Source organism: Microtus ochrogaster, unplaced genomic scaffold, assembly GCF_000317375.1.
Source record: "Microtus ochrogaster isolate Prairie Vole_2 unplaced genomic scaffold, MicOch1.0 UNK19, whole genome shotgun sequence".
NCBI lineage: Eukaryota > Metazoa > Chordata > Mammalia > Rodentia > Cricetidae > Microtus > Microtus ochrogaster.
The window spans coordinates 1,185,501-1,199,310 of record NW_004949117.1 but is presented as its reverse complement, the minus strand read 5'-3'; the positions used below and the strand labels follow the sequence as shown (position 1 = coordinate 1,199,310).

The following is a 13,810-nucleotide window of genomic DNA, read 5'->3' as shown; positions in this document are numbered from 1 at the left end:
TTCGAGACAGGGTTTCTCTGTGGTTTTGGAGCCTGTCCTGGAACTAGCTCTTGTAGACCAGGCTGGTCTCGAACTCACAGAGATCCGCCTGCCTCACACTGATGTCTTCCATCTGAGGAAAATCATAGCCTTTTTTGAATATGGAATGCCATGAACAGGAATATTATGACCATAAATGTCCTATGTGGGACTAATATCCATCCTACTGCAATTTCTTAGAAATTTATATCTATGATTTATCTGTAGATTATCAGTTTAAACAGTCCATGCTAACAATAATAATACCACAATTTATGCTGTTTCTGTAAAGATTTTCACAAACAGAAGATATCATTGCAGAAGCACAATTTATTAACATTGAACATAAATACATCATTATGGAAGCATGTTGTTGTCAATTTTCCAAAGCAAGAATTTTCTTTCTTTTTTTTTTTTTTTTTTTTTTTTTTTTTTTTTTTTTTTTGAGATAAGTGGTGAAATCCTAAGGCAGAATAAGTCTTCCCCAGTTCGACAGAATTCAAATGCAGAGAGCACTTAGTAACCCCGAAAAGACATCTGAGGAAATGCTGGGTGTTTGTGTGCCTTCCAGGTCTGCCCGTGCCTGTGGTCTGGACTCGTTTGGCTCACACCGCAAATGCGGGAGAGTGGACATTGATTGTACAAGAGGCAGTGACGTGGAAAGCGGGAGAGAGCATCGTGATTGCTAGCACAGGACACAGGTATCTAGCGATGCTGATTTATTTAAGATATACTTTTTTTTTTATCTGTGTAAAAGACGAATGATTTGGAATTCACCCAAACTATTTTATTCTGACTTGAGTCATTTGGTAAAGAACCCTAAACAGCCAAATGTATGTGGGTCAGATGTTAGCCTCTGTGAGATCACCACGGTGTTGAGGTTTTAGTGACTGATCTGAATCATAATAAAACAATGTGTAGCAATAAAATGCTTTTTCACAGGGTTAGGTTCTTCGGTGAGATTTCCCTGAAAAGGAACATTCTGCTCCTAAAAGTCGTTTGAAATCGACTCACTGTGCTGCGAAACCTACAGACAACCATGGAAACAAACATGTAAATGAGCTTTTTTGTGTGGGGGTCACTGGAGGACATGCTGAGCAGCCGCCAGAACTCCTTCATCCCACAGGCTTGGCAGCGTTTCCCACTGAGCAAACCTGGAGGCAGCGACAGAATGGGCAAAGAAATCCATAGGCAATGAGGGAGCTAGCAGAACTTCCCACAACTGAAGTTACCCACGCCCCTTAATTTCCATGTAGTTACATATTCCAGCAATTAAGAAATTAAACATATAGTGCAGCTTTTCCGAGACTATGGGGGAGCCAGGACGAGAGGAGCTTTCGTTTGTTTTAGCTTTAGCTTGCTATTTAAATTACAGACACTAAGTTTGAGTGTCATTATGTTTACCAGGAAACGAAGAGTAATTATGACAAGAAACAGACCTGCCAAGTCCATGGTTGACTTTAAAAAAATTAAAATGCAAGATGCCATTTTTCAAGTTAAAAATAGGCTTGCAGATGTTGGGAAGAGATAAATATATACTTACAAACTTAGTTCTGTAAGTGCCTTTTTTTTTCTCCCCTTGGAAGGAAATTTAAATTATATAATGACAAAAAAAGGAGGAAAATCATGGTGCTCATTAATATAATAGAAAATCTTTATTTATAGCCTTTCTATGTGAAATCTTTACAATTTAGAATAGAGCTGCTTTTAAGAAACATGAGTTAGGACTGGAAGCTAGGCTCACAACCAAAACATCAGGAAAAAAGTTAAGAGGTTTCCCATCAAATGTAATTCATTATTCACAGGTGAATCCAATCTGAGAATTTACAAAATCAGAGTTAAGAAAATAGCTTTTCTGGATGCAGAAAACAGTGGGCCAATCTTGAGAGTCCAGGTGATGAGAGGGAGGAGGGATTGTTTGAGCCAGAGGGGTCAGGATCCTGACACAGAAAGCCACAGGGGCGGCTGACCTGAGCTAACGGGAGCTCATGGGCACTGGACCGGCAGCTAAGGAGCCTGCATAGGACCGACCTGGACCCTCCGCATGTGGATGACAGTCGTGTAGCTTGGTACATTTGTGGGGTCCCTAGCAGTGGGATCAGGACCTGTTCCTGGTGCTGGCACAGGAGCCGGCTTTTTGGAACCTAGTCCCCATGCAGGGAGGCCTCGGCCAGCCTTGTTGCAGAGGAAAAGGAACTTGGTCCTGTCTTTTATTTTTTTGTTTTGTTTTGTTTTGTTTTGTTTTGTTTTGTTTTGTTTTCTATAGCCTCTTGAGCTAAGACAGTTCAGGAACAGCCTGAACTGCTTCCACATACCACCCGCGGGATCTGACTTTGAGTCACTCTTAAACATCCTGGAATCTCCACCTCTCCGTGTTACCGCAACTCCTCCATGGGTCCTTAGGGATCTAGGTTCCTGTGGTCCCTTACCATCTGGGAAAGCCATTTTGTTTTGTGTCCTCTAGTTTCTTTCACCATTATCCTTTAAAAACTATCATTAAACTGTTTAAAAATTTCCGTGTCTATTTCACGCCATGAGTCCTTTTTCCGCTTGTAACAGAGTCTCAACTACTTCAACGGAGCGTTGGCACCGACCTGCCGGTGCCCCTGACCCTATCCTTCTATGCATCAATTCCCTTTAGCTCTGCCCTTGAACTTCTGTCCCATTTAGCTTTCCCTGCTTCCAGTTTCACTTCGTTTACCACGTCTGGATGACAGCAGCGTCTTTCTAGTTTTTTTTTAAGTGCTCAGCAGGCAAAATAATTTAAAATAATTCCATGTGCAGCAGCCAGACCAGAAGACGAGACAGAGAAATAGTCACGACAGAGAACCACAATATGGTCCTTCTGAGTGCCAACAGAGCAGTCTGCAAGCTGTAATAACAATCTAGACGGGGTGAGAGAGATGGCAGAGTTCACTTTTAATCTAGCTTATATATGACACCGGCATTTTACCCAGTTTTTCAAGCTAAGAAAGAATTATGGGAAAAAGAAGAACAAAAGAAAGCACAGTCATCTCTGCTAAGCTTGCCTGTCACCAATCACACTTTGTGGAAACTGTGAAATAACATCTTGGTGCACTCAGCTTAAAGTCAGAGGCCCGTTCTGCTTGCGGTTTCCAGGGTTTGTCTCTATGCCTGGAAAGCCAACTAGACCCCTAGAAAACAAACTGGATAAAGAACTGAATATATGAATGTGTGCATCATAGAATTTACAAGACTTAACAAGAGTCATTTACGGTAGCTGGAATTTTGAGGATATTAGAGAATAAACTGCAACCGAAAATTTTCTCTGCTTAGAAACTTCTAATGGCGTTCCTTTGTAAGAGTTTCTCTACCTCGCCATGACTGGTACCTTGACCAGATGATCGTGGCTGCAGGAAGGCTTCATCTGTGCCTTACAGAATGCTCAGCAGGCTCTCTGGCCTCTCTCATTGATGCCAGCAGCACAGTCCTTCCCACCAAAGCTGTTTACAGTCCTCGCTGGGAGTACACAGTCATTCTCATTAGAGAACCTCTGAGGATGATCCCTAAAGCTATAGATGAATATTTTTGTACTCTCTGAAATAATCTAGCCCTTAGGTTTGAGTCATAAAACTTACTCTAAATACAAAATAATTTTCTCAAATGTCCTCTCAGAATAGGGCATGACATTTTTTTTAAAAAAAGTATCTTCCTTGAGAGGACGGAAGGGAAACTGCAGTCAGGATGTAAAATAAAAAAAATATTTAATTAATTAATAAAGAAGAATATAAATGTCAGCTATAATACAGATAAATATTTTACTTCTATTCTCAAGACTGTTATGATTCTGTCCATAACTTAATTTGTATTAACTGGAACTTTAATTACGTTACTCAGTGCTGTGAGTCGAATACAAAATGTTCCCTATAGATTTGTGTATTTGCAAACTTGGTTCCCACATGGGGATGCTGTTTGGAAGGCTGTAGAGCCTTTAGGAGGTTGGAGCCTGGTTAAAGGAAGCATTGGACATGGCCATTCTGCTCTCTTCCTGGTGGTGGAGGCCAAGTGAGCCTTGAGCTCCTGCCACCACACCTTCCACGACAGGGTGGGCTACATCTGTTAAAGTACATTTTAGAATAAATCCTTCCATTTAGTTTTATTTTCTTAGATATTTAGTCACATCAATAAAAAAGTAATTAATGAAAATCCTTACTTTATGACTGAAGCATTCAAATGTGTAAAACAAATATGGCAAATGTGTATGCTAATTTGTAAATGTTTTCTTAAAATTTTATAGACACAGTCAAGGAGAGAATGAGAAACGAACCATTGCATCGGTGTCGTCTGACGGGATGAGCATAACACTAACTAGGCCCCTAAACTACACACACTTAGGAATTACTGTCACGCTTCCAGACGGAACTGTGTTTGAAGCAAGGGCAGAGGTTGGACTTCTTACAAGAAATATCTTGATAAGAGGGTCTGAAAATGTGGAATGGAATGACAAAATCCCATCGTGTCCTGATGGATTTGACACAGGTATTCTTCCCATCCATTGTCCGACAGTGATCATGCTAATTTTCAAGACATGTTGATTTCCACGGAAGTGTGTTATTCTATTTTCAACATCCAAACATACCATGTGGGCATAAAGTATGGAAAATTGGAATCACTGATGGCTTGAAAATACCTGTAATATAGTGATGAAAATGACCATTACTGATACCAAAGTGGAAGAAATGAGTGTACTTGGAATCCATTGATGAAGTCCCTCCCCATTCTTGTGGTTTCTTGCTATACGTTTCAATTCTCAAGGTCCTTCGCCATGTGGTCTTGGGTAACTCCAGAGTCATAAATCATCCAGAAGCTACATCACTTACATTTACCAAGAAAATGCAGAATACAGTATTTGATGTTTTATTTAGCAAGTCTTTACATCTTTTCCAAAGTCTGCATTATATATGAGGGTAATTTCATCATAGATACATATTGTAAAAGGTAGTTCATGAACAATGTTGACTAGATGGAAAATTTGATATATGAGAAGATAAAGAGATATGAATGTAGATATATAGGTCTATAACTTTTAAGATAGGCTAGAATAGCTCCAATGCCTTTGAAATTTTGGTCTGAATCATTCTTTGCATGAGATTCTATCCTATGCCCTGAAGGATGTTTTGCAATTATGCCTGATGTATATGAATTAAATATTAGTAACATTCCCATCACTGTGTCAGCCAAAAATGGTTTCCAGATGTTGCAAAAGTTTTCTCTAGAAATAACATTATTCCATAGTTGCAAGCACAGGGCTACACTATGCCCCATTAGTCAACAAGCCTAAAATATCCATGATGTTCACTGACAAAGGATACTTCTTATTCATGCTTCATCTGTCTGGTCCTTCAACAGAAGACCCTTCTCATTACCATCCCAGAATTCAGATTGATGTCGGCTTTGTCTCAATATGGGCTTTAATCATCTCAGAAGCAAAGATGAGATGACGAGAGGAGCAAGCCACATATTAATTGCTTAGGTTCTGAAACGATGTATATTGTTTCTGTTTATGTGACATTGGCCAGACATAAGTCAACAGCTATGATGTCTAAGGGAATTAGTGAAAGGCCCTGAACACACAGTAGAGAATTATTGGATATTGATGCACCTTAATGATGTGTTTATACTATGAAGCAGAATATCTTTTGGCAAGTTATCTCTTAATATTTTTGTAATCATTAGTAATTGATGATAAAACAGCAGACACAAGTTAGCTAATAGCTTTTTCTTCAAAGGCAAGCATAGGTTCATTGGATTTTATGTTAAATGACCAATTTTCTGATTCCAGTTTATCTGCATCAAGTCTCACAGTAGACATGAAAGCAAGCCTCAAGCTGTTAAAAGGAAAAGACTTCCTGTTATGCAAATTGGGCTGTCAGAATCTACCACTAATCAAGCGTAATTTTGCGTTATGGTAATTTCCAATTTGAAGAGGAAGCTTCAGAAACCATAAACAAAATACAATTATCATTATTTACTCAACCATTCAAATATTATTTAATACTATCTCCAAAAGATGCCCTAGAATATGCAAAGATAACTAAGACAGCACACTTAGCTTTCTTATTAGCTAGAAAAAAAAAAGACATGAATATGTAAGAATTATATTTGAGACTAAGGTTAAAATTACATGTAAATAAAGAAATATGAAATGAGCATAAGGAAATTTTTAACAATAATGTCTTGAATATTGCTTTGAAATATTTTTACAGGAGAATTTGCTACACAGACATGCCTTCAAGGGAAGTTCGGAGAAGAAATAGGAAGTGACCAGTTTGGAGGCTGCATTATGCTGCATGCTCCTTTACCTGGAGCTAACATGGTAACTGGAAGGATAGAATATGTAGAGGTAAGGACCATTATGGTTAAATCACCAAGGTGTCATATAATAAATATGTATTCAGCTCCTGCTGTGTGCCATACTCTACGTCCGATATGATAGCAGACAGATAAGCGAACAGTTTTAGTACAGCCAATTATTCACTTATTTGATCATTACAAATATTTGTTTATTTTTTATTTTTACTTTTTTGATTTTTCAAGACAGGGTTTCTCTGTGTAGCTTTGGTACCTGTCCTGGAACCAGCTCTTGTAGACCAGGCTGGCCTCGGACTCACAGCAATCCGCCTGTCTCTGCCTGCCCAGTGTTGGGATTCAAGGCATGCACCACCTGCCCAGCTGTTTCTTTGTTTTTAAAAGCATAAATCATATCCGGGTACACACGCAATTCAAAACCTAATTATGGCATCATAGCACATCTAAAACACAAAATTCCATTCCCTTTCGTGGGACCATGGGACCTGAATTCTAGCTATTTATGATTTTGTCACCTGTGACTTGTTCAAGTCAGCTTAGACACCTGGGCCTCCTTATGTAACTATGTCAAGCACATTTCTGACTTATGTCCACAGTCCTTGTTCTTTGTTCAGTTTAAAATGTTATTCATCAAAGCTTGCATACTTCACGTTCGTAATGTTACTGGGTTTCCTCTCAATGTCACTTCATAAGAGAGCCCCAGCACTCGGGAGGCAGAGGCAGGCGGATCTCTGTGAGTTTGAGGCCAGGCTGGTCTACAAGAACTAGTTCCAGGACAGGAACCAAAAAGCTACAGAGAAACCCTGTCTCGAAAAATCCAAAAAAAAAAAAAAAAAAAGAAAGAGAGAGAGAGAGAGAGCCCTCTCCTTACCGTGTTTACTTAAAATTGCTACCTGGTTACCTTTACTCAAACTCTAATATTTTATGAATTTCAGAATCTTCTTCATGTCTTTTCAATAATCAGACTTAATAATCCTCAGGATGTACCAGTTGTTATCAAGCACTCAGTGAAGAAAAGAGGAGGGAGGGAATTAGATGTACAATACCAAGATCCATAAACCCATTTTGGGAACTCCTAGATAGCAACGATAGTAGCAGAGTCAACGCTTCCATCTTGCCATACCCTTTTCTTAAGATAAATTACACATGTGACATCTGAGATATGAACTGACTGAGTTTCCAGAGTTGAGCTGTATATTATGTATTAGTGATAGCTAATTTTGTAGAAAAAATAAGAATAAATAGCTATTCTAATATTTTCTTTCCATAGACAATTGGCTTATGTTAAATCACTTGTTAGCATCTTGTGTATTAGATCATAGATAATTAGATAATTTAGATACTAGGTAAGAGAGTTAATTAGAGCATAGACTTGAGAGAAGAGAGAGCTGAATGGTTAGTAACAGCGCCTAATCTGGACTCATTCCCACCTGGATTGCATTGAACTTTGCAGGTGTAAACAAGGCACTCGAACTGTTTACATTTTCTTCATCTGTGAGATGAAGTAAGTGGTGACCTCTTATGATTATGGTAAAGACTGTGACCTTGCATATAAAGCAATACAGTGTCTGGCACGTGATAAATATCCCAAGTGTTTCTTATATATAGGAATCAAAGGATCGGGAAAAAGAAGACATTTAGAGAACTTTATTTTGTTAAATAGAAAAGTTCAGTAGAGAGAAGATAAAACGCAAAAGAGTCAAAGATGGGTTTGAGCATAGTAAAGAGCAAAGCTACCTTGCAACAATAGGTTTGCCATTACATTTGTGTGCTTGTTCACTCTGTTCCTGACCTAACACATACTGTCCTATTGTATTCAATTACATCAAATATTGTATTTAGAATAAAATACTATTTTCAAGTAATAGCATGAATAATATGGAGGATATTAATATAAATATATTTATATCTTAATATGAACTTGGAGATTATTTTTGAAACAGCAAGTTACTGAACAGTTATTTCTGGCATGACAGGTATTCCATGCTGGTCAAGCTTTCCGTTTGGGACGATACCCAATACATTGGCACCTACTTGGAGATTTACAGTTCAAGTCTTATGTAAAAGGCTGTGCAATTCATCAAACCTACAACAGAGCTGTTACAATCCACAATACACATCACCTTCTTGTTGAGAGGAATATTATATATGATATAAAGGGAGGAGCCTTTTTCATAGAGGATGGCATTGAACACGGCAATATTCTACAGTATAACTTGGCCATCTTTGTACAACAAAGTACTAGTCTCCTCAATGATGACGTGACTCCAGCCGCATTCTGGGTAACCAACCCTAACAACACCATACGGCACAATGTGGCTGCTGGTGGCACTCACTTTGGCTTTTGGTACAGAATGAATGATCACCCGGATGGCCCCTCCTATGACCGAAACATCTGCCAAAAAAGAATTCCTCTTGGAGAATTCTTTAACAATACTGTTCATTCTCAAGGGTGGTTTGGACTGTGGATTTTTGAAGAATATTTCCCCATGCAAACAGGATCTTGTACCTCTACAGTACCCGTACCTGCTATCTTTAATTCACTCACTGTCTGGAATTGCCAAAAAGGAGCCGAGTGGGTCCATGGAGGGGCTCTGCAGTTCCACAACTTTCTGACGGTGAATAATTACGAGGCTGGGATTGAGACCAAGAGGATTCTGGCTCCTTATGTTGGAGGATGGGGTGAAACCAATGGAGCTGTGATTAAAAATGCCAAAATTGTTGGTCACCTTGATGAACTGGGAATGGGGTCTGCATTTTGCACTTCGAAAGGCCTCGTTCTCCCATTTAGTCAAGGCCTGACTGTGTCCTCCGTACACTTCATGAATTTTGACCGTCGTGACTGTGTGGCCTTGGGAATAACAAGCATCACTGGGGTCTGTAATGACCGATGCGGAGGCTGGAGTACAAAGTTTGTCGACATCCAGTATTTCCACACCCCAAATAAGGCTGGCTTCCGATGGGAGCACGAAGCAGTTCTGATCGATGTCGATGGTTCACTTACAGGTAATATTGCTCTTCAATTTGTGATAAAAGGATATTAAAGCTATACTTAAGCTTACACAAAGTTGAATAAATAAGGCTAGCTAATTCACCAGTATCACAGATTATAGCCCAGCAGTAAACTATACTACTGAAAATTACAGTAAACACTAGGCACTGATGAGAGATTTGTTTTTTTTTTAAATGATTTTATTAACTTTATTTTATGTGCATTGGTGTGAAGGTGTCAGATCTCATGGAACTGCATTTCCAGACAGTTGTGAGCTGCCATGTGGGTGCTGGAAATTGAACCCGGGTCCTCTGGAAGAACAATCAGTGCTCTTAACCACTGAGCCATCTCTCCAGCCAGAGAGACTTGTTTTTGAAAGAGCTTTAAACTGTCAGATGCAGCCTTCAAACAAATTCTTTTTCTCTACCGTTTGCAACTGGACTATGAGCTAGTGATGGTGCTAAGAACATTAGTGGAGATACTTACTACTTGCTGCCATTTCAGTGCTGGAGCTCCTCTATCTGCCTTCAGTTTTCATTCAGATAAAAATTGTCTTCATTATTCCAAGTATATACACTCAATACAAATGGATATAAATTCAAACCCCATTTTTAAATCATGCAGTCAGAATATGCCATTATTAGAATACTTTCAAAAAGAAGTGGCAAGACTGCTCTCAAGTCCTTTGTCGTTTAAATTCTAAATTTGTATTTGTTTAAAAATATGTTAAGTTGACAAGAATTAAGAGAGAGGATATAATATAGTTTTTTTCTAGTTCTAACTCTGTTAAGGATTTTGTTTTTGTTTTGATGGTGGATAGATACATAAAAAATATATTTGATAATAAGTGTGTAAAATTCAATGTATAGCTCCATAGCTTCAAAGTGGCTATTCTAACTGTATCAAACTTTATTGAGATGTATGCACTTGGATTTGGTTAAAGTCAGTGTGTGATGATTTTTATTTGCCAGTTTTTTTAATAAAGAAGTTTATGAAATTATTAAATAGGTATGTTAAACCTAGAAAAATACCAATATGTGTCCTATGTTTTTCTATTATTTTAAGTAACATAAGTTCAAATATGTCATATTTTCTATAAATATATTCGTGATTTCTCAAGGGTTTTAGCTTTACAAATTGTTAATTTTGGACCTGTCTAAACAGAGTGGGAAGCGTAGGTGGGTGCATTGCCGAATACTTTTTAAGAATGAACTGTCAGATAAACCTAGAGATAGTAGTGACTGGGTTCTGAAGGTCTCCTTGAAAGATGAAATGCGTTCTTTTCCATGTTCACATGGTCCGAGTTCTCAGCGACAGCTGATAAAGTCTGTCTCCCTTTCTAACTCTAGCTTTTAGACTGCTGTCGTGGTTCTCACTCTAGTTCTGTGTAGCTTTCACTAACTGACTTAACGCAGGTTCTAAAGGTGACTTTACCTCATTGGCCCACAGAGATCTTGCTTAGTGCCTGGCCGGAATGGTATCTAGTCCCCTTGGTCCTTCCGAAGGCTTTATTCCCTCTCCCACCATCAGAGTCAGTGCAGGGCTTTCTCTAGTAACTCATCATGTATTTCTTTAAAAGCGCGGTATATGAGCAGAGGTCTCAGAATCGAATCCTTTTGTGGATCCCTAATCAAGCCACTTGGGCTCTCTCCCATCCCTTACTTTGACTCTCGTGGATGCTTCATGTCTTGTGTTCCAAATAGATTTGTGGTGAGTCCCTTATCAGAAAAGTCTGCTGTGAAACCAATGCATCCATGTCTCTTGAAAACAAAACCCTCTCCCAAGACGTCTACAATTTATTAGTAATGCTGTAGATCAATTTTATGAATTTCCTGATAGAAAATAGCAATCGTGCTGCTTCTGTTTCTTCCCCAGGGCACAGAGGGCACACCGTTATTCCCCACAGCTCCCTACTAGACCCTTCCCACTGCGCTCAAGAGGCTGCATGGAGCATTGGTTTTCCCGGATCTGTCTGTGACGCTTCGGTCAGTTTCCACCGGGTAGCATTCAACAAGCCTTCTCCAGTGTCTCTGCTTGAAAAAGATGTAGTTCTTTCAGACTCTTTTGGTAAGTGAATTGGAACAGTTTGAGTCAGTAAGTCCAATGTTTTGCTTTCCTAAATGTTTCTCATTATCTTCTTCACGGTGTTCTGAACATTGCAAAGAGCACATTTATACCAGACATAGTCCAGGCAGGACAGCAGTTACTCAAAGTGAGGGCTGGAGGGACAATAAATAGGTGTATGATATTCTGTCGGTTGAGGAGCCACCAGACAATATTATGACAAAGAACAGGAAAGTTGCCAAAGCCATTGGAGCAAGGCAGTAAAGATAGATATATTAAGCTGAAGACAATTTTTTTGCTACGCTTGCTTAATGACACAGAATGTGTTTAGCATCTCCTAGGTCAATAGATGTATATGTAGTGCTATGGATTGTTGATTAGTAACAGGATTGCTGTGCTTAGTACACCTGCTGAACTTGGCATCATTACCAGACTAGGCTGTGCTAATTTATTATTCTTCACAATGCAGATCCAACTTTTCAGCCAAAAGGGGATGTGGTCATAACCTTGCTTTTCGTATGTCATAAATCTTCGGTAGTTGCACTGACCTCTGCAGGTCCATACAGTGTGTAATGTTGCCACTCATCTGTCAATTATAACAACAAAGGCCTGAGAAAATAATTAACTGGTACAGAGAAAGATTTATCTGGGCTCAGTTTTGGAACTTCCCGTCTGTGATCAGCAAGACCAATTGTTTTTGAGCCTGTCGCAAGACGGTCCATCCTGGAGAGGAACACATAATGGAATAAAAGGACTGTGTCCTTGTCTCACATTCCTATTGTGAGGGCCCGTACTTAATGACCCAAATACCTCCCACAGGGCTGCACTTTTTCAAAGTTCTATTGCTTTTGAATAGCACCATCCTGAGACTATACCTTCAAAGCATTGGCCTATGCAGGACAATTATCTTGGTTAATGTCTAGGAAGCATGGTTCTTAGTCCCCTTAGTTCTTACTAAGAGTCAGTTTGGGGATTTCTCTAAGTATATATTTTCTCATTTACACCTTGGCTAGCCTACCTTGAGTGACTCAAATCTGCATATCCATCTATTTCTATTTCACCTATCAATTTGTCTTCTATTGAGAAATTACTAATATTCTTTGACTTTCAATGGGTTGTATGTTGATAAACCCATTCCTAATCGAAAATGTAGTAACATTGGAAATGCAGCTGCTACACATACCACGCTAAAGAGGACGGTTCGGTCTAGCTTACTTTACCCGTGCTTGGACAGTTGCACTAGCCCCTAGCTCAGAAAAGTCATCTAACACAAAGCCAATTTTATAATAATGGCTTGAATATCTAATGTAATTAATTGGATAGTAAGTTATTGTTATTTTATGACCTGCCAGTGTAGAGTCCAAAACTCATTAAGTTTATTTAATTATATTTTCTCTGCATAAATATCTATCTATAATGAAAAAATTTTGTTTTCCGCATCCTGTGATGATAGAATAGAGATCTGACAATGAGTGAAAGCTTCTGATAATCAAGGATTTTCTAGACAACATCTTTACAACATTTACAAATGTTATTCTTTACATTTTCTGGGTAAAGTCAAATGATGCAGGTTTTTGATGACTAAATCTCTACCCGTGAATGTCTAATCCCAACACGTTAGGAATTATGACTATAGAAAGGGACTTTGTCAACAAATCAAGTGCTCTTTACTGTCCTTTGATGATATCAATATTTATCATTCTTTGTTTTGTGATATTTTTCTCTTTTTGCTTTTTGAGGGGCTCACCAACCAGTTCCCAAATAAATAATACACAGAGAGACTTATTCTTAGTTATGAATGCCTGATCTTAGCTTGGCTTGTTTCCTGTCTGATTTTTTTTAAGTTATCCTGTCTACTTTTTCTTTCTGGGCTTTTATCTTTCTCTATTTCTGTGTATCTTGCTTCCCTTCTTATTCCGTGGCTGACTGTGTGGCTGGGTGACAGGCCCCTGACGTCCTCCTCTCCTTGTTCTCTTGCCCCTCATTCTCTCGCCGCCCAGAGTTCTCTTATTTATCCTCTCTGTCTGCCAGCCCCGCCTATCCTTGCTCCTGTCTCACTATTGGTCATTCAGCTCTTTTTTTAGGACCATCAGGTGTTTTAGACAGGCACAGTAACACAGCTTCACAGAGTTAAACAAGTGTGTGTAAACAAAAGTCACACACCTGAAAATAATATTTCCCAACAACTCTTCCTCAAAACTTTGCAAATAATTACAAAATGGCAGTTTAATATGCTCTCAATATTGCCCAATACACCAACCCCTATTTAACTATATTAATAAGGTGACTGATGATTTGAAACAAAAATAAGGCATTTCAATAGTAGCCTATTCCACTTTGAAATTTACAACATGAATATACCAGCAATATGCTAACTACTAAAAGTACCTGTGACTAGTCTAATTC

At 38.8% G+C, this 13,810-nt stretch overlaps 1 protein-coding gene across 1 annotated transcript in view; it reads left to right on the top strand.

Moving 5' to 3' along the window:
• The window catches only part of Pkhd1l1 (PKHD1 like 1), a 125,782-nt gene that overhangs the window by 72,614 nt on the left and 39,358 nt on the right, over positions 1 to 13,810 (top strand). The window contains exons 46-50 of the mRNA XM_013353909.1: positions 590 to 719; positions 4,277 to 4,518; positions 6,246 to 6,382; positions 8,325 to 9,354; positions 11,216 to 11,407. Of these exons, the coding sequence (XP_013209363.1) occupies positions 590 to 719; positions 4,277 to 4,518; positions 6,246 to 6,382; positions 8,325 to 9,354; positions 11,216 to 11,407 (1,731 nt within the window). The remainder of the gene's footprint in view (positions 1 to 589; positions 720 to 4,276; positions 4,519 to 6,245; positions 6,383 to 8,324; positions 9,355 to 11,215; positions 11,408 to 13,810) is intronic.